At 38.2% G+C, this 24,031-nt stretch overlaps 1 protein-coding gene and 1 pseudogene across 1 annotated transcript in view; one reads left to right on the top strand and one right to left on the bottom strand.

Moving 5' to 3' along the window:
- The window catches only part of LOC134302895 (uncharacterized), a 657,104-nt pseudogene that overhangs the window by 299,997 nt on the left and 333,076 nt on the right, over window positions 1–24,031 (bottom strand).
- Window positions 5,218–24,031, top strand: part of LOC134335818 (zinc finger protein 721-like) — a 54,575-nt gene continuing 35,761 nt past the window's right edge. Inside the window, exons 1-7 of the mRNA XM_063018425.1 lie at window positions 5,218–5,302; window positions 6,072–6,188; window positions 6,571–6,699; window positions 7,840–8,766; window positions 16,330–16,337; window positions 16,447–16,697; window positions 22,594–23,105. Coding sequence (XP_062874495.1) covers window positions 6,083–6,188; window positions 6,571–6,699; window positions 7,840–8,766; window positions 16,330–16,337; window positions 16,447–16,697; window positions 22,594–23,105 — 1,933 coding nt within the window. The 5' untranslated portion in view covers window positions 5,218–5,302; window positions 6,072–6,082. The remainder of the gene's footprint in view (window positions 5,303–6,071; window positions 6,189–6,570; window positions 6,700–7,839; window positions 8,767–16,329; window positions 16,338–16,446; window positions 16,698–22,593; window positions 23,106–24,031) is intronic.

Genomic DNA, 24,031 nt, shown 5'->3' with positions numbered 1-24,031 from the left:
CAACCACAGAGCTCCAAAAACAATATGACGATGTAATAATGAGGCTAATAAATAATAAACAGAGAAATGCATTAATAATAAACAATCTTTTTAAATAAAGACACTCATGTCATCATCAAGGGGGTGCTCAGGTGGTGCAGCGTTAAAGTATGCTAGCCCACTTTTGCTGAGAATGTTAGCATGAACGGAATTGATCTGACTGATGAGTAATTAGATTTTCAGGAGTAGTAGTGAGTAATTATGGACATGTAAATGTAATTTAAATTGAATGTTTGGATGGTTTCTGGTAAATAAACTGCTGTAATTCATTGTGATTGTAGAAGGGTGGGATGCTGTGAGATAAACTGTAGCTTACAACACACATGAGCAGGAAACCAGACCAAAGAAGGTACATTTTTTATACTTTTGAGACATGGTTCCAATAACAAACGATTTAAAAAGCAACAGACAAATTCCGTTCAGTTTCCATATTTGCACCTAAAACAGCAGCAGCTAAAGTAAAGCAGCTAAATCACATTTCTCTGATTATCTGATTGTTTCTCTCCAGGCTGATGAACTGTAATTTAACAGGTGAAAGTTGTGGAGCTCTGTCCTCAGTTCTTAGTTCAAACTCCTCCAATCTGAAAGATCTGAACCTGAGTAAAAATAAGCTGCAGGATTCAGGAGTGAAGCTGCTCTCTGCTGGACTGGAGAATCCACACTGTAAACTGGAGATACTGTGGTAAGATCTTCACTTTTACACTGAAGATACAGAAGCATCAATTTAATAAAAACAGAACCTTAACAGAAGTTGTATGGAATGATTGTTTCTTTACTGTGGCTCACTAGCTTACCTGAGATTATATCCTGAACTAACAACACCTGAGCTTCTGCTGTTGAACTTGCTGTATGAATTTAAAAGCAACCTAGCTTTGACTTAGCATAATAGCTCTGACTAACTTGTAAATTGGTACTTTACTTTGGTTTTGCAGCATCTGCAGTTTAATGTTCTGAAATGAATTTGTGGAACCAAATCAGGTTCTTTATAAACATAAAGTTTTAGTCATTCAGTTACACTCCCACTTCATCCTGGTCAGGATAGTGGTTGATCAAACACAGTCACACTCAATTACATTTGTAAAATGGAAGTACCTACATCAGGAAAATCCACACTCATCTGGAAAGAACAAGCAAAACTCCACACACAACCATTGTAGATATAAATAATCACTACATTTTCATTGAAGCATTTGTAATCTGTAGATAATATTGTATTAAATCACATCTACTGCACAGCTATAGTTAACGCTTCCACCATTTTTAATCAACTGTGTAGAAATGTTAAGCTTCACCCCTTTATAATCAATACAGTAGAGCAGTCCTGCTATTGGTTAATTCATATGTTAAACTGCTTTCACTTTCCTCTGCACTGCAGTCTGGGTAATTTTATCAGATCTGCTACCTGGATTCCACCTACTGCCGCAGGGTGACGTCTTTGATTTCTCTGATGTATCTGATTATTTCTCACTAGGTTGTGATGGTGTAAGTTAACAGAGGAAAGTTGTAAATTCTGTCCTCAGTTCTCAGTTCAAACTCCTCCAGTCTGAAACATCTGGACCTGGGTTACAATAACTTGAAGGATTCAGGAGTGAAGCTGCTCTCTGCTGGACTGGAGAATCAACACTGTACACTGGAGATACTGGAGTAAGATCTTTACTTTCACACTGTAGATACAGAAGCATCATGTTTTGAAAATATTTAATCAATTAGAAAAAAAGAAAGCAAAACCACATTTCTTCCATGGTGCATTTTACGTGTTAATTCTGTGTTTGTTATTGATATTTATACTGATACTGTGTCTGATCTGATTGTTTCTCTCCAGGCTGATGAACTGTAATTTAACAGGTGAAAGTTGTGCAGCTCTGTCTTCAGTTCTCAGTTTAAACTCCTCCAGTCTGAGAGATCTGAACCTGAGTAAGAATAACCTGCAGGATTCAGGAGTGAAGCTGTTCTCTGCTGCACTGAAGGATCCACACTGTACACTGGAAATGCTGAGGTGAGATCTTTACATTCATACTTTAGATACAGAAGATCTCTTCCACTTTAAAGCACTAATTTAATAAAAACAGAACATTAGCAGAAGTTGTATGGAATTCATTATACTTCATCACATCCTAGAATGTTTCTTTACTGTGTCTCACTAGCTTACCTGAGATAGGAGATCATTAACAAAATTGTGATCTTAAATAAAGAAGTCATAGCTGCTCTTTTCATCACTCTTGATGTTCTTCTGTACAATAATAAAATGGCTGTGTGGATTAGCTTTTTATTTGGCAAACTTTTTTAGCGACTTTTTTAGCTGCAAGCTAGTAACAACCTGTTTAAATTCATCTGTGATTAATTCCACAACAATAAGAGCACCAGAAAACATGTACTGCTGGTTCAGGATTCTAAGACTGGGATATTTTAACCAGAAATGATCATTTATTGTGGTTCAGTTAACAATTTAGCTTTGATCTATCATTTTCTATCATTTATCATTAATTTCTAGGATTTATTTGTGTAACGAAATCAGGTTTTTCATAAACACAAAGGTGTCACGATTCCAGCCTCTTTGTGCTTCTTGAGTTCCCAGAGCATGTGGAGTTTGTTTATGTGCCATGCCCTTCTCTCCGGGAGCACTCTCAATCCTGAGCCAATGCTTCTTTTAATTATTTATTTTTTAATGCATTTTTCTCCCCATTTTTCCTTCCGATTTAGCGCATCCAATTTGTCTTCCACTGCTGACAGTCTGCATCCAAGGAGAGCACGCCGCTGCCCACGCCTACTTTACACGTGTACAGCCCTCCTCTTCTCGTCCGTGCTTCCTGTACCGGCGTCTCTTCTGCCAATCAGGATCCTTACACAGCGTATGAAGACCCACCCACCCACCCACCCACACACCCACACACCCACACACCCACCCACCCACACACCCACCCACACACCCACCCACACACCCACACACCCACCCACACACCCACACACCCACATATAGTTCGGTCCCCACCGTGCAGATACGGTGACCAATTTGGATCTGCTGCAGGCACTGCCAATTATGCCCGCCAGATGGCGCACAGCCGATTGGTGGCAACACTGAGCCTCGAACCCGGAAGTTCAGAAACTCGATGCTGGTGTGTCAGCGGAATATCCCACTACGCCACCTGGGCACCCCCAACGCCCCTTTCATGATTGGTTTCTTTCTGCTAATTAGCCCCAGCTGTCCCTCATCTAAGAATATTTAAGAGGGGAGCTGGGGAAGGATCATCGGAGACTATTTTGGATTTGGATTGGTTTGACTCTGTGTTTGATTTGATTAGCTTGGCCTTTGTCCTGTCTGTTTGATCTGGTTTGTTTGTTTGGTTTATTTGTTTAAGTTACTGGTGAACTTTTTTTTGTGTGACTCTTCTATCTGTTTGAATTTGCTTCTGAACTTTGTTCTGGTTTGCTCATAGCTCCTTGTTCCTAGCTTCTTGCTCCTGTTATTTGGTCTGATCTGTTCGTTTGCCTGATTCTGTCCGTTTATCTGATTCTGTCCGTCTGTCTGTTTGTCAGTTACACTAACCACTTAATCATGGTCAGGGGCGTAATGGGAACAAATGCAATATGGACAGATGCTGCTTTAAAATGCACATTGGGCAGTAGGTTTTTCTGAGATGAAACTCGTTTACCTGACTTGAAGGTTTTCATGTGGTTTGTGTGGGAAGATAAATAATATGGAGGCTGTCAGGCTTGTATATTTATCATTATGGTAGTAGATGTTAAAAAGTGTTACAGTTAAGAAATAACATACACATTGAACATCATTATGTGATATATACCCTTGAAGAATTGTTCTGCCATATTGGAAAGAGCATTTACATCACAATAACTAAAAATGATCACAGAAACTGTTATTGATGAGTGTATGAGTTTGATGTTTAACTCATTTTCCCCTTCATCATTAAATAATAGAATTATTTTACATGTTCAAGATGTTCTCAGTGACGTTGTCTAATTGTGGATCTGAATGGAGATGGAGGAGGAGGTGGGAGAAGGTGATATTTGATTTTTGTTAAATAATTTTATTCTGCAGGTTGAAATGCTGCAGTATTACAGATGAAGGTTTTACTGCTCTGGCTTCAGCTCTGAAATCAAATCCATCATCACGTCTGAGAGAACTGTATCTGATCGACAATCATCCAGGAAAATCAGGAGTGAAACTGCTCAAAGATCTACAGGTGGATCCACAATGTAATCTGAAAGGAGCTACAGTGAGTTACTGCTACTTTACACACAAACACATATGCACTGGTATGCCTGTCTTATTGGGGAATCTAAACTGCTCATTAGCAGAGCTTCATCTGTATCAGGGTTCTTCAGTGAACAATGAATCATGTAAAATGTTCTATCATTATACTGGTTTTGATTGTGTTGAGTCTGATAGGTGACTAAAATATCTGATCATGTCTGATCTCTTCTACAGCTTCTGATTCTAACACACATTAAATTATGAGAAGAAGATGATTAAGAGCAGTGGAGATAAACACCATCTACTCTTCACACTGGGATTCTACATGACAACGCTTTGTTCAGCTTCTTACTGCTTAAATCTGTAAACATGCTTACTGTACAGGAAGGTGTGCTCCTCTCATGACATCACTTCCTGTACAAGATCAGCACTCTCAAACCCATACTGAAATGCTGATTGACCTTCATCTCCTCCTTCTATACATAATTACTGAAGTAATGAGATTGGACAGTCCATCAGGTTATTGGTACCATCTGTATTAATCTGGTAGACTGCTTTAGAAAACCCTGCATTAGCTTGATGCATTAGCATGCTGTTCACTATCTGACCTGTGATGAAGAAGTTTAAACAAGTTTAAAGCTACTGGACTTGCTGAGGGTTCTGCCTTAAAGAGAACATGAGGAAGATTAGTGAGCAACATCAGTGCCAAATTCAAACAATACACAGAATAGGGAATCACCCCACTGGACTCTGTAAACACTGTAATACACAGGAAACAGTCAAACTCGCTATAAGAAAGAACAGAGTTAGAGAAACATGTTGGAAAACAAAACATGACATTAGAGAAACTGCTTGGAAGAACGTCTAGGACTGACTGTAGTCCTCTCTAAAGCTACCTGAGAGATACAGGGCTAATGGAGGTTTATTACTGCTAAGCTGCTGTTCAACTCCAGTCCAGTTGGTGGCGCTGGTGCGTTTTAAGTTCTGCCAACCGCCATTAAACATCATAAGAAGAACAAGAAGCTGCTGTGTTTGTACTGTAGAGCCTCATCTGTAAGTAAAATATGTATTTAATTATAACCCTTACATTTAATTATAATTACATTCTAATTAATAATAAAACTAGAGTTCATAATAAAACATCACTGTGAGGATTTGAGGAGCTTAAACTCCAGTTTCATTTAAACACACAAACTATTAGCTGCTCCGCTAACTGTTAGCATCACACATGATTCAGTACTGATGAACCGATTCATTTCAACAGATGAATCAGTCGATTGTAAAAGATTCAGAGATTCTTCATTATTAAACCTAATATTTTTATATAAACGCGTCACATTTTTATCTTTGTTTATAGTTTTGATGTTTTATACAAACACACCGAGTTCTTGTAGCTTTGTTTACAGGTTGTTTTACAGGTTTATAGTTAAAGTTAAAAGTATTAGTACAGCACTTTTATTGTTATATTACTTTTATTATATTACTATTTTATTTATCATTAATCCAAACGTAAGAATCTGTGATTTACTAAGTTACTAAAACACATTTCTTATGTTTAGGCTGATTCATGTATTTTGGAAATGTTTGATTGAACCAGTTTTAAGTTCGACTTAATAATTTAACTTTGGGCCACAAAACTGCTTCCACCAAACTCAAAAAGTTCTATTAGAGATCTTTTCTGCCTGATGCTGCTCAGTTCCACAATAGATTTTCACCGTGTTTTTATCCTCACAGCATAACAAATAGTCAGTTAAGAGAGTCTAAAATAATTTTCCTGGATTTCTCTTTAATAGGGAGTAAAGTACATCTGTCTGTCTTTCAGATCTTTTAAATATGCAGGCAGCAGAAGAGGGACACGTCGCCCCCATGGATCTACAAAATAAAGGATTCCAGAAGAAACTAATAAAAAAGGAGGAGGAAGAAGATGGAAGTTACTTTTGTAAGTAAATGTGAAGCATGATGCCACTTTTCCACCAAGCAGTGTGGTACAGTACAGTGTGGTACAGTACAGTATGGTACAGTACAGTGAGGTACAGTACAGTGTGGTACAGTGCAGTGTGGTACAGTGCAGTGTGGTACAGTACAGTATGGTACAGTACAGTGTGGTTAGTATTGGAGTCACTAATCAGTAGAAATAATAAGAGAATGTGGATAGTGGGATTAGAACCTGCACTGTACCGTACTGTCCTGTGCTGCTACACTCCAGTCTGGATTTAAGATTTAATCTAACTAGGATTTATTTGTGATTGGAAAATCAAACCCACAACCTTCAGTTTCCTCCAGTTGTTGAGTTTCTTCTTCTAATATTGATGGAATTTCAGGTGAAGGAACCATAATTACTGTGGAACACGTCCTCTCTGCGGGACAATTTACCCCACTGGACCAACAGAATGGAGGTTTCCAGATGAAGCCTGTGAAGAAGGAAGAATCTGAAGATAATGATGAACTCAGTAAGACTTTTTTATCTTGAGTAAAATAATATTTTTATTTAATAAATAATAATTTGTGTCTAAATTTCCTCTAGAATTTTTGTGACCCAGTTTTTTCTTTAGGAATATAAATGTTACAGCTAGTCCTGCTACTATTACCACTCATCACCACCTCTAATACTAACACAACTCTCAACAATTCCACAACCTCCACTACAAGTACTACTATTACAACTAAATTCTAATGTATTTGTATAGCGCTTTTTACAGTAGACATTGTCTCAAAGCAACTTTACAGAATCCAGGACCAACAGACCAAAAATCTATGTTGAGCAGCAGAGGGCGACAGTGGCAGGTAAAACTTCCTTAAAATTACAGGAAGAAACCTTGAGAGGAACCAGACTTGGCAGGGACCTCCATCCTCCCTGGGTAGCCACTCCACTCTGTTTGCACTCTGTACCACACCCCACATTACACTTGACCCCACGTATTGAAACTTGTCTACTTTTATCATCTCAATTCCTTTTTTTAACCTTTGTGCCACCCTCTCTTTTATTCGTGCAGATTTACTCCTGCTAACTTTTGTTCCACTTTTCTCCAGCACTCACCTCCATCTCTCCAGGCTCAACTTAACCTGCTCACTTCTCCTGCTACAGATCACAGTGTCATCAGCAAACATCATTTTCCTGTCTGACCTCGTCTGTCAGCCTCAAATTCCTCATACCCCAGTTCCTCGGCACTTTATCATGAGCTTCCTCTAGAAAAACCCCACAGTGCAGTGCAGCAGCTCTATCTGGCCTTCCCTATATTCTCCCCTTACCTTCTCCTATCTGATCCTTGGTTCACTCTCCCTCCTCCTCCTCCTTACCTCCAAAACCATCCTGCAGACCAGCATCTGGTGCTGTCTAACCACACACCTGTGTGCACCTTTTCCAACGAACCAGGACCAGGATACTGTTGACAGATAAGGCAGTTTTTGCAATGGTTCCGTATGTCATTCTGAATTTAAGGCCAGTATTCAATCAGCTCGCTCGACTTTAGTCAGGAGACTGCTAACAGGAAATTAATAATTCAGGATAAATCACATTTTGTTTTTAATAATTACTAACAGTATTTATTATTTATAATGTTATAAATGTATTTTATAATTTTCTGCTTCAGAACTAAACAACGATTTCTCCTGCTCCTCGTGTCCACGTTCCTCTACAACCCAAAATCACCTCCACACTCACATCAAGAGCTGCAACCATGATAAATATGATGCGCTGGTGAAGATTAAGACTGAACATGAGGATCTGACACCCACCAGAAGCTCCAGTAATCAGCAAACGTCCTCTGGTACTGTCAGCATTAACACCTCTCTCAGTCCCACACAGGAAGAAGGAAACGTCTGCTCACAGTGTGGGAAGAGCTTCAGTTCCTGGAGGAATCTAAAAATACACCAGCGCCTTCACACCGGAGAGAAACCGTATCAGTGCTCACAGTGTGAAAAGAGCCTTAGTTCCCAGAGTAAACTTAAAATACACCAGCGCATTCACACTGGAGAAAGACCGTATCAGTGCTCACAATGTGGAAGGAGTTTTAATCAACAGAGTGCTCTAAAAAGACACCAGCGCATTCACACTGAAGAGAAACTGTATCAGTGCTCACAGTGTGGAAAGAGTTTTAATCGTCAAAGTAATCTCAAAATACACCAGCTCATTCACACTAAAGAGAAACCATATAATTGCACACAGTGTGGGAAGAGTTTTAATCAACAGAGTAATCTCACAAAACACCAGCGCATTCACACTGGAGAAAAACCATATCAGTGCTCACAATGTGAGAAGAGTTTTAATCGTCACAGTTATCTCAAAGAACACCAGCTCATTCACACTAAAGAGAAACCGTATCAGTGCTCACAGTGTGGGAAGAGCTTTAATCAACAGAGTAATCTCACAAAACACCAGCGCATTCACACTGGAGAGAAACCGTATCAGTGCTCACAGTGTAGAAAGAGTTTTAATCAACAGAGTCATCTCAAAGTACACCAGCGCATTCACACTGGAGAGAAACCGTATCAGTGCTCACAGTGTGGGAAGAGTTTTAGTGTACAGAGTAATCTCACAAAACACCAGCGCATTCACACTCCCTGATAGCACATATACTGTACATCTCAGAGACGTCTGTTGGATGTAACCCAGTTCGTCTGGAATATGTATTTAATAGAGCGTTTGCTCATCTGCAATACGTCTCTGATACGTCGCTGGTGGATTGTGAAAGACCTTCAGCTGCTGCGTTCCAGATCAACCTTACTACGTCATCATCATGCCTGCGTCTCGGAGACGCTTATGAGAGGTATCTGAGACCATTTAATAGAGCGCTTAGTCATCTGTAATACATCTTCTAAATATCAGGCTTGGATGCTGAAATGGCATTCAGATGCTGCATTCCAGACTTACAGTATGTGTACAGTATAGCTAAAATACAGCGTCTGAATGTAATTGAACGTGTGTGTGTGTACTCCCCTCTAATAATAATAGATAATACAGATAATATATCTATAAACAACAGACATTATAATCAGTGGTAGTAACATTCTTATTTATTATTGTTCCTTGACACAAAATTAAGTGAAATATGAATTCATGAATCAATTTTTTTATATATGATAAATAAACATTAGAATAATAATTACGATGAACACAAATAACAAAACAAAAATAGCAATTAACTACTAAATAAAATAGAAATTAATGTCTCCTTCCTGGTGCCAGCCGCAAGTAATCAGTAAGCCAGTGGTAGCTCAGTGGTTAAGGTACTGGACTAGTAAACAGAAGGTTGCCGGTTCAAGCCCCGCCACCACCAAGTTGCCACTGTTGGGTCCCTGAGCAAGGCCCTTAACCCTCAATTGCTCATCGTGTTTCGCTCACTGTGTAAGTCGCTTTGGATAAAAGCGTCTGCTAAATGCTGAAAATGTAAATGTAATCTTTTAAGCATTTCTCAACTTCTGCTTCAGTTGGCGCTGGCAGCACTGGATTTTTCATCGCGGCAGCTGTATGTGAGAAACAAACAGTATTAAAAGAGTCACAAATAAATGCTACACTTATGCTATATTATGCTATATTTAAGTGGATAAATTGCGCTGTGTATAAGCACAACGTAGCCTAATCTGACAAAAGGGCATGGTTTTAAACATGATGTTGCTGTCGGGGTCTTCTTTATTTGTATTTGAGCTTTTATTGAGTTTTTATAAGATTAAATGGGACATTGAAGGTTAAATTTGATGAAAGCTTTACCCCATTTGAAGTAAAGTCGATTTTTTTTTGTACAAATTACACAAATTGTATCCTATGTGCTTTGACAACCAAGTACAGGGGTTGGACAAAATAACTGAAACACCTGGTTTTAGACCACAATAATTTATTAGTATGGTGTAGGGCCTCCTTTTGCGGCCAATACAGCGTCAATTCGTCTTGGAAATGACATATACAAGTCCTGCACAGTGGTCAGAGGGATTTTAAGCCATTCTTCTTGCAGGATAGTGGCCAGGTCACTACGTGATGCTGGTGGAGGAAAACGTTTCCTGACTCGCTTCTCCAAAACACCCCAAAGTGGCTCAATAATATTTAGATCTGGTGACTGTGCAGGCCATGGGAGATGTTCAACTTCACTTTCATGTTCATCAAACCAATCTTTCACCAGTCTTGCTGTGTGTATTGGTGCATTGTCATCCTGATACACGGCACCGCCATTGGATGCACATGGTCCTCCAGAATGGTTCGGTAGTCCTTGGCAGTGACGCGCCCGTCTAGCACAAGTATTGGGCCAAGGGAATGCCATGATATGGCAGCCCAAACCATCACTGATCCACCCCCATGCTTCACTCTGGGCATGCAACAGTCTGGGTGGTACGCTTCTTTGGGGCTTCTCCACACCGTAACTCTCCCGGATGTGGGGAAAACAGTAAAGGTGGACTCATCAGAGAACAATACATGTTTCACATTGTCCACAGCCCAAGATTTGCGCTCCTTGCACCATTGAAACCGACGTTTGGCATCGGCACGAGTGACCAAAGGTTTGGCTATAGCAGCCCGGCCGTGTATATTGACCCTGTGGAGCTCCCGACGGACAGTTCTGGTGGAAACAGGAGAGTTGAGGTGCACATTTAATTCTGCCGTGATTTGGGCAGCCGTGGTTTTACGTTTTTTGGATACAATCCGGGTTAGCACCCGAACATCCCTTTCAGACAGCTTCCTCTTGCGTCCACAGTTAATCCTGTTGGATGTGGTTTGTCCTTCTTGGTGGTATGCTGACATTACCCTAGATACCGTGGCTCTTGATACATCACAAAGACTTGCTGTCTTGGTCACAGATGCGCCAGCAAGACGTGCACCAACAATTTGTCCTCTTTTGAACTCTGGTATGTCACCCATAATGTTGTGTGCATTGCAATATTTTGAGCAAAACTGTGCTCTTACCCTGCTAATTGAACCTTCACACTCTGCTCTTACTGGTGCAATGTGCAATTAATGAAGATTGGCCACCAGACTGGTCCAATTTAGCCATGAAACCTCCCACACTAAAATGACAGGTGTTTCAGTTATTTTGTCCAACCCCTGTATGTATCTCTGCAGACTGGAGAACCGTGAGTAGGAGGGGCTTATACCGCAAGTGGGCGGATACCCGCAAGTAGGAGGGGCTTATGCCGCAAGTGGGCGGATATCAGCGAAAGAACGTCTTTGCAAGACAGGGTCCTAAAGGAGTAGGATTCAATGAATTTCCGGTCTTAACCCACTATTTAATATGCAACTTTCACATCGGAAACATAATAAAAATACAATTAAAATAGTATATGGGTCATTCTATAATTTGGGGTACATTTCACATCACCAAAAAAGTACAAAAACAATGTTCTCTCTCAATAGAACAATCAGTGGTTCAAGTTAATATATTCCTTTAGTGTAACATATCCACTATTTGCAAAGCTTAAACATTAATTTTTTTTATTTTTTATTTTAAAGGGACAGTAGATGTAGACTACTAGGTAACTTAGTTGACAGGTAACATAGTTGACAATTTTCCTATTTTGACCCATAACTTCAGTGGTAGACCTTGCCTGGCTGACCACATGTCATTTCTTGAACAGAATAATGTCTAATTTGAACATACATTTGAATTAAGATTATAAAAAAATTGTAACCATAACAATGTATGTAACATAGTTGACGGTCAATTAATATACTCATTGACAATGTTCTATTATAGATAAAATATTTTAAAAAATAAGAGGACATTCACCACAGTTTGTTCAATATACCCTCCACAGAGAAAAATGATATCATGTAATGCTGGTCACATAGTTTTAGAACAAACCATTTTTGAGTTGCTGAGTGGAGTTCTGTTAGTAACATAGTTGACAGAACTTTTGCGGACATTAATAAATAAAGATATTTAAATTATTTAAAAGAGAAACTCAATTTAAAAATATATTATTTTTCTTTAGTATTTAAAGTTTTAAAATAAATAAAAAAATAGATGTTGTTGCCCTTAATGATTTTATTCATTATTTTAAAACCAAGGCACCCTCAACTTAAAAAACAGACACAGCAAAAACTGTTCATTTAGGAACATCATGACAAATTTCAAGCTAAATGAAGAATAGGATGCACATCATGTTTTTGTGATATTACAACATGTTTTCCATTAATAGGTAAAATATGAAATTTTTAAAGAAAATAGTTAAAATACATATAATTATTATCATTGGACATGGAATGTACCCCAAATTATAGAATGACTCATATGTTACTTGTTATTGTTCAAATATCATTGTCAGGTACAGGTTACAGGTACAAGTTAAATAAAATGCATTTACATTCTGATTTTGGATAAGCGGTATTACTAAACAATATTAGTAATAGCATACACCAATCAGGCATAACATTATAAGCCCCTTCTTGTAAATCTAAAACCCAAATAATTAACCTTTAAGAGGTCCTTAATATTCTAATGCATTTGTCCCTAAGGACAAAAAATTGCCTCGTCGCAAAACTGCTGTAAAAATATTATGCATGAATATAAAACTTTTAAAACTACTTCTGCCTGAAATATACATATCAAATATTACTTTTTTTAACCTTTTAAATGCTGGTATGTTTACATTGCACCATTGTTTTTTATTGAAAAAAAAAAACTAAAATAATTTCCATAAAATACATTTTAAGGAGCATTTGATTCTTACTGTTATTAGGCCCTGAGATGGGTCAATGATTGGCAGCAACATTGATTTTGGTGCATTTTTTTTTTTTTTTGCAGTGTCAGATTAAAAGAAAAACTCACACTCAAGGCCAAAAAATGACTACTTCCCAAAAACTGCTGTAAAAATATATATAGGGCGAGAGAGAGACAAAGGTGCTCTACTGGATTAAAACCTGGTAACTAGGAAGCCTACTAAAGAACACTAAACTCAATGTTCATAAAATCAAATCACGCTGGAAGTAGTCATTACAAGATGGTAAACTGGTCATGAAACATGGGTGCACATGGTCAGCAACAACACTCAAATAGTCTGTGGTATTCAAGTGATGAATGAATGAATTCATATAAATAGACCCAAAGTATGCAAAGAGGCTGCAGTGGGCACAAGCTCACCAAAACTGGACAGTTGAAGACTGATAAAACAGCCTGGTCTGATGAAACATAATTTCTGCTGAGGTACACAGATGGTAGGGTCAGAATTTGACACAGCTTGAATCCATAAACCCAGCCTGCCTTGTGTATATAGAATGTCACAGACTGTTTGAGTATTGTTGCTGACCATGTGCATCCTTTCATGACCATTTCACTTTCAATTGAACAAACTGATTACAATGATTACAATTACTCCCTTTTTCTTCTTTCTTTATTAGTGACTCAATTTCATTTGTTTGACAGCACTTGGAAATGGATGCTGAAACTCCAAATCCCAATCCTGGTCACCTTTGGTAAGTTCTCCTGGTCATTTGTATGGTTGTTAACTTGACTGCCTATAATGAATCATCTTATTTATAGTTTTTTTCCTTAATGCTGTTATAGTTTCTACTGGTGAATAGATTTCTGTTTTTGAACTGTGATATGAGCTCAATTTTATGGCCCACATACAATGACCAGCTTAGGTTTGCTTTCAGTCTTAAATTATCAATTGATAACAAGCACAAAAGCATTTGCTAAATGTGAATTAAATTTCGATTGGACAGTTTAACCAATAATCGTAACTCTGCAATGCTTCCTCCTGAGCCTCCAACACTCACTCAGCAGATGTTAACAGCTGTAGATCATTCTGAAATGGCAGATGAATGTTAACATTAAACAAAAAGTTTGGAATAAACGTTGCCTGCTGCATCTCCTGTTTCAAAAATGCTCATCAAATCTCAAGCCGTCACATCATAAGATTAAAACTTTGTTGCCATGGTTATCATTTAATTAGACTTCTCACTTTTATTAAGATGATGGTATATAAACAGAACTCAATACAGCTTGGTAATCTCATACCCTGCTGTTTCAACGGAACAAATGTTTGATAGTAAGGTGAGCAAAGCATGTTCTAGTGGACATGCTGCACCAGTCAGAGAAGGAAGGTCATCAATGCCCAATTTCACTGCTCATTTGCAAAAAATGCAGAGCTGAACTTCATTGCATAACTCAAAATTGCAGTACTACTTACAAATGAATGAGTTCTGGCTGCTTTGTTAGTTCCATCACTGGCATGCTGAGTAATAAACTTTCACCAAAACCCTTGTGGTTAAGTGAAAGCAGCAGTGTAAACTTCTTTCAGCTCTGTGCAAATTACTGTAGCATATCACAGTGCTCAAACAATGAGATACTACAGCTATAATTTAGGATTCAGGCATTCCGGAGAGACAAATGGTAAAAATTTAACCAACAACTGACGGTTAATTAAAAGGAAAATCAAAATGCCGTATATCACAGTGCTCAAACACTTCTGAATATTACAGAAACTGTTGGTATGTGTGTGATACAGACAGAAGCTCTGTTAGCCAGCTGATAGAGTAAAAAAAAAAAAGGTTAGCTATACTATTTGGGCCCAACTGATGACCTTGACCCAAATGGAGCATTATGTTGGCCAGCTGCAGCAGAGCTCTCACACAGCATCCTTAGTTCAGGTGCTTTATTAAGCTTATGCAGTGGAAGTGAGTTTACACTGCTTTCTTTTAGCTGGAGGGAAGCACAGACTTTTTTGTCGGTTACATTTCTTAAGACATTTAGTTGAATGTTGAAAGTTAAATATAAGTAATACAAAGTGTATTTTCCAGATGAAGTGTTTTGTTGCAGCAGTGCACACACACACCAATGCACACAGTTATAAGGACACTTCCTTCTACTACTTGTAGAATTTCTACAGTGCACCTTTTTTGGATTGTAAATCTTGCTATTTTTGTTTCTAGGTGAATGCAGACATCATATGTGTTGCCTGTAACAGCCATGCAAGGGGTTCGAGTTGTCTTGAACGTTTCTGATGAGTGGAGTTTTAACCCAATTTCCATCTGCTGCACCTGTACTGCATGGATTCTTGATCATTTCTGCATGGTAGTATAAAAACTGCTACCCTCCTCGCTCCTGTAATGCAGACCACATTTACAGCTTCGTAAAGTGTTTAATTACTTTGACTGTTGCTGAACTTTAAATTTGTGCATGTCGCAACACGCATGGAACACATGAGCAAAGAAGAGTGTAACATTTCTGAAGGCATTGATCTGTACTACTTCTGTTACTATTTGCAATAAAAAAAGTGTGCTTACCTTCAACGTGTCTTGCTTCGTTTTCATTTTGCGATGTTGAACTTGCTGAGTTATCCATGTTTTGATTTTGTAATGTAACTCAGGAAGTATGAAAAGTAAACAAAGATCTTATTTATGACCAAATTTTCAGGGCTTGGTATAAGGTGCGAATTCATGCATGCTGCAATTAGTCCAAGTCTAATGTACACGTGTGTGTGTGTGTGTGTGTTGAATATTTAATCTACTTAATAAAAAAAATATTTAATGTCTGTAAACTTTTCTTAGCAGAGGTAAGATCCATGAATGTTATACTTTTCATTAACTTTAAAGAAACCTTTATTTTTCTTGCATGTACTTGATCCTTTATTTAGCTCTGTTTAGACATGTATGAGGTTTCCTAGAAACTGCTACATGTGTGTTTCTCAATCAACAACGTAATGAATGGTGTGGTGTGTTTTTTTCCCCTTATTCCCTCTCCACTTTTATTTCATCCTTCTCCAAAGGTAGGTCACGTCTGCCTGCCTGTAAGCCCTGCGACCTCGCCCAGTGTAATTATGTCCTAAGTGCGAGTTAATAAAGAGGTTAAAAAAAATAATAATTCTACCTTCCAGTGTACTGAATACAATACTAACTACTTTTTCATGTTGTGAGCATATAGTGCGAAAGTTCGACGAGGTCCAAATCCGAACTGGGAAATTGCAGCTCGGGTGAAAATCGCTGCATAATGCAGATGTCAAAAAGACGTATATGCGTATGCGTTCAATATGTAGAACGCGTTGATGATGATGAGACCAATGTAAGATCAAGTTAAACGGAACGCGATGCATTTAAGATGTTCCGACCTTTTCCAGACGTATATGTGCTATCAGGGACTGGAGAGAAACCATATAAGTGCTCACAGTGTAAGAAGAGTTTTAATAAACAGAGTATTCTTAAAATACACCAGAGCCTTCACACTGGAGTAAAACCAAATCAGTGCGTACAATGTGGAAATAATTTTTCTAAACAGAGTCATCTCAAAGAACACCAGCGCATTCACACTGGAGAGAAATCGTATCAGTGCTTACAGTGTGGGAAGAATTTTACTCAACAGAGTCATCTCAAAGAACACAAGCGCATTCACACTGTAGAGAAACCGTATCAGTGCTCACAGTGTGGAAAGAGTTTTAATCAACAGAGTAATCTCAAAATACACCAGCGCAATCACACTGGAGAGAAACCGTATCAGTGCTTACAGTGTGGGAAGAATTTTACTCAAGAGTCATCTCAAAAAACACCAGCACATTCACATTTTACAGAAATGATGCTGTCAGTGTTGGAACTGCTTTGCTTATTTATCAGCACTTAGATACAAGTGTGACGCATCAGATCACAAGTTAAAATATCAGATATAAATCCTCCCTGAGTGTGTGAGTAGATGAACAGATGTGGAGCTCAAAGTTCAGAAAGCACTGTATAATTCGGTGAAGAGGCTGGATTTTCTACACACAGCCGAATGGCGACTTTACCTTGACCGGTGGTAAAGTTCAGAAACAGACGATTCAAGTTGAGTCCAAACTTGCAAAAACTCGAATGTTGAACTGAACAACTGAGCTGACTTGTTTGGCATCAGCTGTGTGAACTCTAAAACTTCAACTTCCAAAACTTTCAAACTATTTTTATTTCTGAAAAATTCTCCTTTAAAATCTCCAACTTTGCCCACCATGCAGGTTAACCACTTGTGGTCAGTAGGTAGGGCTAAAAGCTTAGTTTTGACAAATAACATAAGTTAAGTTGGCTTACAAAGGAAACGTATCTGATTGTAAAAGTGAACTCTTAATATCACTAACATAATAACAGAACTAAATCTGAATACTGATTATACAGATTAAACAGCTCTAATACACAGAAATCAATACATGTGTGATTTAAGCATGTAGTACAAATGTTCTTTAGCTTTGTGTACAGGATATTGGTGTAACATCATTCCTAACACTATATATCCAGTTAAACACAGTATTGAAATAGAAATGATACATAAATGGTAGACTTATGTGGACAGTCTGCCTGAGGATTTTATTCATATACATTACATGTTGGATTATCTTTGCTGGAATTAACTTAGCTGAGTTGTTTTCTAAATTGGATAGATCTGAGATAAAGTAGACCCTAGGCAGGAGGGGTCCTTTCAATGCATGAAGGCCTCAGCATGAAATACAGATAAAGAGAGAAAATTTTAAAGAATAATTTATGGAATTAATAATTTATGGTCTTTTAGCAGCGTTCTGCTACATCAGTGTCTTCAGATAGAGCGATGCTTTATCAAGCCAACTGTGGGGAAATGAAGCACAGAACATTTGGAATTTTCTGCCCTCCAGTAAACTGAACTTTGCATCAGTCCATCAGTCCAAACCTATGTGCAACATGCAATTAATGTCAGAGATGTTAAACAGTGTAAACTGTTGCCCTCGTTGCCACGCCCCGTTGTTAGCGCTCTTCACTTTACCTGTGTGTCCAAATAGGCCTATTCCTCTATCCTGTTTTTTCTTTTGCTACTTACTGTGGTGGTTTCCGTTTGTGTTTGTTTGTACTGGTTATTATTGTGGTCTACATTTGTGCCTATTTTAAAATTACTGCTAGTCAGTGTTCACTAGTCCGTGTTTGTTCGTGGTTCTGCTCATTAAAAGCTGTTTAACGCATATGCGACTTGCGTTCGTCACATGAACAAGTAGGCTGTATAATGAAGGGCCCCCAGGAGACAGTGGCAAAGATTGCAACTTCTTAATATGATTGCCATGTTCTCTCAAGTTCTGTATGATGAATTTGTTATTTGTCTGGCCCGACTTGAATTATGCCACCAGTATGCTTCTTAAATTGCCCCTTTGAATAAATTTTCATGTGCACCATTGCTGAGTGTGCCATGTTGGCTATAGATTTTAGGTATAAAATGAACTTGGGCCAGTCTAAAATCAACTTTTTCTTACAGAGAGGGACCAGTTCTATATGATGGATTTGTTATTTGTCTGGCCCGACATGAATTATGCCACCAGTATGCTTCTGAATAAAAATAGGTTTTCCTTACAGTGGAAATGCAGCCTGAAAGAATGAATTGAAAAAATATTTTACAAAGTAAATATTTTAATTATATTTGAATCACAACTTTACATTGACAATATCACGATGAGAATCAGCCAAAAAAATGTTCACGTCTTCATTTAGTTGATTTATGTCGGTAAAATATAAAGTGTGCAGAAAATATCCATGGCGAACACTCCCTTTATGAATGAGGAACCAACTTCAGCCGCTAAATAAGAAGCTGCGAATAAGTAACCAAACGAATCGGAAGCCGCGAATAAGTAACTAACTTCAGCCTCGTCCCCTGTTCCTAATATGATGTCCTCTTTTTTGGGGTGTAATGTCCTCCTTTTTGTGACTATGAATGTGGCCACCCTATCTAGTACTCATGTAGTGATTTAAGATAGTTTTTCTGTATGAAGTTGATAAGTTAATTATCTAATTTTTTTAGATTCCTACAGTAATATTGTCTCAGAATGACTCAGCATGATTACTAGAGTAAGTCTTCTTTATGATCTTAGTGGTGGCATTTGATAACAATTTGATTTGTTAAGTTTATTGGACTTCAAATACGGTCTGTAAGTTTGAGATCCCATCACGACAAATTCCTACAGTATTTTTCATTAATAACATTGATGCTCTTCAAGAATTTGATTGATTTTGTGTATCAGAACACTGTAGATTATGTTTATTAAACTGTAAACACCAGTTTTACCCTCTTCAATGCTTCTGATAACTTTTGTCACTCTTCTAAACCAGGGTACCGTAGTACATGGTTTAGACGTGCAGTAAAACGTTTAGTGAAGATAGCTCGACCGAGCTTTTTTGAAGTGCAGATGGCGTGACCGCAATGAATTACCCATCAACCATGGTCAGCACACTACACCACAGAAAAGTCTGTTACAAAAGTATCTGTGTAGCACTTTTTTCTACAGTGAAGCATCTTAATAGATTCCAGGACAAAAAAAACCATAAAACCCCCTAATTATTACAAGGAAGAAACCTTTACAGGTACCAAACTCAAGTCTTGATGCTGCCTGGTACCACAGTAGCTTTAGTTCATAACAATAACAACAGCCAGTTAAACCAGTCAAAAAGAATTTTCCTGAATTTCCCTTTAATGATAAATAAAGTACATTAATCTATCTGTCTGACTGTCTGTCTGTAATTTATCTGTTAGATCTTTAATAATGCAGTCAGCAGAAGAGGGACACATCACCCCTGTGGATCTACAACATGAAGAATTCCAGAAGAAAATAATAAAAAAGGAAGAGGAAGAAGATTTCTTCTGTAAGTAAATGTGAAGCATGATACCACTTTACCACCAGATAGTGTGGTACAGTACAGTATGGTACAGTACAGTGAGGTACAGTACAGTGTGGTACAGTACAGTGAGGTACAGTACAGTGTGGTACAGTACAGTATGGTACAGTACAGTATGGTACAGTACAGTGTGGTACAGTACAGTGTGGTACAGTACAGTATGGTACAGTACAGTGTGGTACAGTACAGTGAGGTACAGTACAGTATGGTACAGTACAGTGTGGTACAGTACAGTATGGTACAGTACAGTGAGGTACAGTACAGTATGGTACAGTACAGTGTGGTACAGTACAGTATAGTACAGTACAGTGAGGTACAGTACAGTATGGTACAGTACAGTATGGTACAGTACAGTGTGGTACAGTATGGTACAGTACAGTATGGTACAGTACAGTGAGGTACAGTACAGTATGATACAGTACAGTATGGTACAGTACAGTGTGGTACAGTATGGTACAGTACAGTGAGGTACAGTACAGTGAGGTACAGTACAGTGTGGTACAGTACAGTATGGTACAGTACAGTGTGGTACAGTACAGTGAGGTACAGTATGGTACAGTACAGTGTGGTACAGTACAGTGAGGTACAGTACAGTATGGTACAGTACAGTGTGGTTAGGATTGGAGTCACTAATCAGTAGAAATAATAAAAGAAAGTGGATAGTGGGATTAGAACATGTACTGGACCATAGTGTGCTGTGCTGCTGCCAAACCCACAACCTTCAGTTTCCTCCAGTTGTTGAGTTCCTTCTTCACATATTGATGAATTTCAGATGAAGGAGACTTAATCCCTGTGGAACATGTCACCTCTGAGGAACATCTCACCCCAGAGGACCAACAGGATGGAGATTTTCAGATGAAGCCTGTGAAGAAGGAAGAACCTGAAGATAAAGATGAACTCAGTAAGATATTTGTATTGAATAGAATCAGAGGCACCTGGGATGAAGCATCATACAGTGAAAGCTTGTATTGTGCTCATTAGGGTTGGGCGGTATTGCCGATTTTCATACCGCCATACCGTCTTCAGGACATACCGCGGTATACGGTATTACCGCGGGGGTTCGCGGACAAACTGTACAGTGTACACACTTGAGTGTAATTACAATATTTCAATGTTTTAATGTAAAAAGATTTTACAATCTGAACGTCAAACATTGCTTATCTTATCTGTTAATAAATTAATAAATAAGAATAAGTATAAATGCATCTGTATCAATTACACTTTAACACAAACATTGACACAACATTTTGGCATTGTAATCTCTCTCTGCCCACACAAAACAGAATAATAGCAGCTAAACACTTCAATATATTTCAAAAGTTAACTGGTTAGTTTATAGTTACAGATATTTCTTAAAAGTGTATGAACGTGTACGATTAGTTATGCCTGTAATCCAGAATTAAGTTCTATACCGTAACAAAAAATATGAATGTAAATGTTTATGCTGCGATGACGGTGATGTAAAATAATGTTAAAATAATTCAAAGTCCAAACATTTGAGTGGTTAACGAGAACGCTACTTTACATGTCACACAAGCTCAGTGCAAAACACGAGCACGGAAACGGTACAAATCCGATCTCTTCCCTACACACTCGCTCCCTACGCCCTATAGTGCACTTAACATTCTTAAAGGGCCAGACAATATATTTTATAATTCACATTACACGACAGGTGAGACGTTCTTTTTTCTTAATATAGCGCTTTTATTTAGGAAAAAATAAGTCTTACATAGGCAGGAAAATCTATGGCAGACAAGAGTCAGAACAGCGGATTGGGCGTAAAGTCATTATTACTGTTTGCTCCTTTTTCTCAACACTTGTGCTCGATTTACACTGAAGATATATTTAGTAAATAAGTACATGTCCGCGCATGCACGCGCTTGTGTTCATTTCCGGTTGAACTGATAATAAATGTTGATTTTGAAAAATTAAAAGACGAGCCGTTTTTCAGTATCTGCTTGTTAGCTCACAGCTAACGCTAGCCAGTGTGGCTTTTCACTAGTCTGTGTTATCACCTTACACAGTGAGCACCCCACAGCCAATCAGTGAGCTCCAACCGCCTACCCCTCCCACCCCTCCCTTACTGTGGATGTGCGCATGTGCTGAAGTCTCAGTTTTCAAGGTAGTCCTGAAGCAGAAATTTGGCGCTTCACATTTAAAAAATACCGTCACCATTTTTGAATACCGCAGGCATACCGCCCAACCCTAGTGCTCATGCAGATCAGTGTGAGCAGGAAATGATGAATGCAGGATGAATCACGTTACAGGATTTTAGCATCGGATCTCAGTTAACATTTACTAACAATCTTTATTATTTATAATGTTATAAATGTATTTTATTATTTATAATGTTATAAATGTATTTTATTAATTATAATGTTATAAATGTATTTTATTATTTATAATGTTATAAATGTATTTTATTATTTATAATGTTATAAATGTATTTTATTATTTATAATGTTATAAATGTATTTTATTATTTATAATGTTATAAATGTATTTTATTATTTTCTGCTTCAGAACTGAACAAGGATTTCTCCTGCTCCTCGTGTCCATGTTCTTCTACAACCCAAAATCACCTCCACAATCACATCAAGAGCTGCAACCATGATAAATATGATGCGCTGGTGAAGATTAAGACTGAACATGAGGATCTGACGCCCACCAGAAGCTCCAGTTATCAGCAAACGTCCTCTGGTACTGTCAGCATTAACACCTCTCTCAGTCCCACACAGAAAGAAGGAAACGTCTGCTCACAGTGTGGGAAGAGCTTTAGGTGCTTGAGTGATCTCAAAAGACACCAGCGCATTCACACTGGAGAGAAACCGTATCAGTGTTCACAGTGTGGGAAGAGTTTTAGAACACAGAGTAATCGAAAAATACACCAGCGCATTCACACTGGGGAGAAACCATATCAGTGCTCACAGTGTGAGAAGAGTTTTAAGACATGGAGTGATCTAAATGTACACCAGCGCATTCACACTGGAGAGAAACCATATCAGTGCTCACAGTGTGGAAAGAGTTTTAATCAACTGAGTTATCTCAAAACCCACCAGCGCATTCACACTGGAGAGAAACAATTTCAGTGCTCACAGTGTGAAAAAAGTTTTAATACACAGACTAATCTTAAAAGACACCAGCGCATTCACACTGGAGAGAAACCATATCAGTGCTCACAGTGTGAGAAGAGTTTTAATTGTCAGAGTAGTCTCAAAACACATCAGCGCATTCACACTGGAGAAAAACCATATCAATGCTCACAGTGTGGGAGGAGTTTTAAACATCAAAGTGCTCTCAAAATACACAGACGCGTTCACATTTTATAGAAATGATGCTCACAGTGTGGGAACTGCTTTGCTCATTTATTAGCACTTAGACACAAGTGTGACACATCAGATCGTACCAAACAAGCTAAAATATAAAAATATAAAATATAAATCCTCCCTGAGTGAGTAAGTGAGTTTTGGGGGAAAAAGGTTAGCAATTAATCAATTATACTGTGTAATTAATAGCTAATAATCAATTACAGGCACCACTGTCAGTTTTTAGGGAAATTACCAGGAAATCCAGATTTATAACAGATCAGTTTGTTAGGTCGATTATTTCTCTCACTCAGGGAATCAAACTCACAGCGCTATATTCTGAATTATTCAAATATTTATTGAACTCTAAAACATAACACACAAAATTACACAATTATTAAGTTATTAAGTTATTACATTATTATCAAGTAAATAGTAATAATAAAAGTATAAATCTTTAGGTTAAACTATTACTGGAAAATAATGTGATTATTTATAGTGGAGTGAATGGTGGGTAGAACCAGGAGGTTTAGAGCCTGATGTAAGTGAATGCTATCAGCTGATAGTGGAAGTGAATTGAAAAGAAAAGGTAATTGAAAATAAACACCTCACTCTTTAGTACCTGTCAGCTGATGAAGGAAGATCTTGCAGGAAGAGGCCTGTAGTTGAATCACCTCGTCTGTTGGTTCTTTTCTCTGGCCCTGTTCAGTGGAGAAATTGACTTTCTGTGCCTAGAACACTTCGCTCAGGTGCCTCGATTCAATGAAGTGTGTGTATGTTTGGTTTGAGGGGAGTAAATCATCTTTGGTCTTTGAAAGTCCAGGTTTGGGATTCCAGAGTGAAGGATGTTTGATTTGCATGCACACAGAGAGAAAGTAGATTGAGGGGTTGTTCTTTCATGTACCAGTGTCT

Source organism: Trichomycterus rosablanca, chromosome 2 (assembly GCF_030014385.1).
Source record: "Trichomycterus rosablanca isolate fTriRos1 chromosome 2, fTriRos1.hap1, whole genome shotgun sequence".
NCBI classification, from domain to species: domain Eukaryota; kingdom Metazoa; phylum Chordata; class Actinopteri; order Siluriformes; family Trichomycteridae; genus Trichomycterus; species Trichomycterus rosablanca.
Note: the sequence above shows the minus strand (reverse complement) of the source record. Positions and strands in the feature narration are given on the sequence as shown.